Below are 2,011 nucleotides of genomic sequence, written 5' to 3'. Positions count from 1 at the left end.
GGTAAGTATATGAAGTTTAAGTACTTCATAATGATTGCAATATTATAAAGTTAGCAAGAATTAACCTTGTGCCGCCTCAATAGCAATTTTTAGTCTACTAGCCCATTTCAAAGTAGGTCCAGAGCATTCTCCTGTAAATGAAAATGCTAATTAAATCGTTACAGTTAAAAGATATCAAAATGATTGATTCAAAGACAAATAAAGACATCAACTATTAATGTTTAATTACCTGATAAATGTTGTTTAAGGTCTCCATTAGCCATGTACTCATAGATGAGTGCCAAATGACCTCCTTCATCACAGTAACCAACAAGGCTTACCAAGTTTATGTGATGAACTCTTAATAGAAGCTCCACCTTTTTTGGTCAATTTCATATATATAAAACTCTCAATTACACATAAAACAAGTTATTTTCGATTGAACAAGTACAAAAACCTGAACATACCTCTGCCTTAAATTCTTTATAGCCTTGAACTGATGACTCGGAAAGAACTTTAACCGCTACTGGTTCGGTATCACTCAAAGAACCGTGGTAGACAACTCCAAATCCTCCTTCTCCAAGAACTCTTTTGAAGTTATCCGTTAGCTCAACGACTTCCAAATAAGTGAACTTTTTATTTTTGGCAAAGATAGATGACTTTCTTGGTAACTCGCGTGTAGCAACTGTATATGGAAAAATCATATAAGCAATGCCATTATTATATACCATGAAACTTAACAGAGTATTAAGCCTTTGTGTGCATCTTGATTGATATATCTATATACCTTTTGATAAGGGCTTTTTCTTTCTCAAAACAAAAATGAGACCCAACAAGGCGATAAGAGCCGCCATTGAAGCAAGGGATGCAAAAACCGGCACTAGGACTTTCTTGTTCTTGCATGAGTCAGAGAGACATAGATTTGGGTTTCCTTGAACACTAAATAACAAGAATGTTATTGAATACGCAAAATCATCAGGGACAAGAAACTGTTAATGAGAAACTTACACCAATTTTAGTCCTTTCTTTTCTCTATTGCGAAGGGCTAGAGGAATCGGACCGGTTAAGCTATTCCAACCTAAGTTTCTGTCAAAACAGAGAAGAACATTATGGTATATACACATCATCCATAAATCTGGTGCAAGAAAGTATGATCACTTATTGTTTGCCATGAAATAAACTCACATGATCAACAATGATTCCATGTTGGCTAGAAATTCAGGCACCCCTCCAGTTAGATTGTTATTCGATAAGTCCCTATTAGTCGATTACGATAACCAAGAAGATTAATATACGAGGTATAAAAACAATAAATGCAGTTTTGAGGATATTGTTGTCTCACAGTTCTTGTAGATGTGTTAGATTTTTTATGCTAGGTGCTATGACCCCCTTTAGTCCACTTGATGATAAGTCTCTGGTTATAAAAACAGAACACACATTTTAAGATATTAAACACTAGTTTTTTTTTTTAATTAAATCTGTAATTAAATATTCTTACAAGGATATGATTCTTGGTGGAATAGAAGCATTTGTGTTGCTGCAATTTATTCCTAATAGAAGAATAGAAGAACAGAAAACAAGCTTTGAGCTCTCTAAGTCTAAGATCTGAGAGATGAAGAAGAGAGAGCCGAAAGTAAAGAAATGTTTTCGTTACCGTCTAAGAATAGTGTTTACAAGTTTATATACACTTTCTATTCTTGACCTAGTATCTAAACCGGAACAAACCGGTTAATTACAATTGAACCGAAACATAAGATTAAACCATAATCTAATAGTCCCCCTCAAGATGGAGCAAATATATTTATAATCTCCATCTTGGACAGCAGATGCTTGAATTGAGCTGGAAACAGAGGCTTTGTGAGTATATCCGCTAACTGATTCTCTGTGCGCACATGAAGAGTCTTGACCAAGCCGAGAATGATCTTCTCTCGAATATGATGACAATCCAATTCTATATGTTTGGTTCTCTCATGAAAAACTGCGTTATTGGCTATGTGTATGGCGGCTGTGTTGTCGCAGTACAAGACTGAAG

General features: G+C 35.1%; 1 protein-coding gene across 1 annotated transcript; it reads right to left on the bottom strand.

The window, feature by feature from the left end:
- Nucleotides 1–48: 48 nt before the first annotated feature.
- LOC9298950 (probable LRR receptor-like serine/threonine-protein kinase At2g28960) lies at nucleotides 49–1,404 on the bottom strand. The gene is made up of 6 exons (XM_021017753.1): nucleotides 1,165–1,404; nucleotides 988–1,065; nucleotides 767–918; nucleotides 447–664; nucleotides 230–356; nucleotides 49–131 (listed from the first exon to the last, which is right to left on the bottom strand). The coding sequence occupies exons 1-6, from the start codon at nucleotides 1,182–1,184 to the stop codon at nucleotides 61–63; spliced, it is 666 nt and encodes a 221-aa protein (XP_020873412.1). The 5' UTR covers nucleotides 1,185–1,404; the 3' UTR covers nucleotides 49–60.
- Nucleotides 1,405–2,011: the final 607 nt, after the last annotated feature.

The sequence above is a fragment of the Arabidopsis lyrata genome (assembly GCF_000004255.2).
Source record: "Arabidopsis lyrata subsp. lyrata unplaced genomic scaffold ARALYscaffold_109, whole genome shotgun sequence".
NCBI lineage: Eukaryota > Viridiplantae > Streptophyta > Magnoliopsida > Brassicales > Brassicaceae > Arabidopsis > Arabidopsis lyrata.
This window is presented reverse-complemented; position numbering and strand designations above follow the sequence as displayed.

Coding starts and splice junctions, on each gene's coding strand:
- LOC9298950 (XM_021017753.1), bottom strand. CDS start 1,184: ATGGAATCATTGTTGATCAT. Junction 357..446: donor ATAAAGAATTTAAGGCAGAG/GTATGTTCAGGT, acceptor TGACCAAAAAAG/GTGGAGCTTCTATTAAGAGT. Junction 132..229: donor CCTTAAACAACATTTATCAG/GTAATTAAACAT, acceptor TTTCATTTACAG/GAGAATGCTCTGGACCTACT.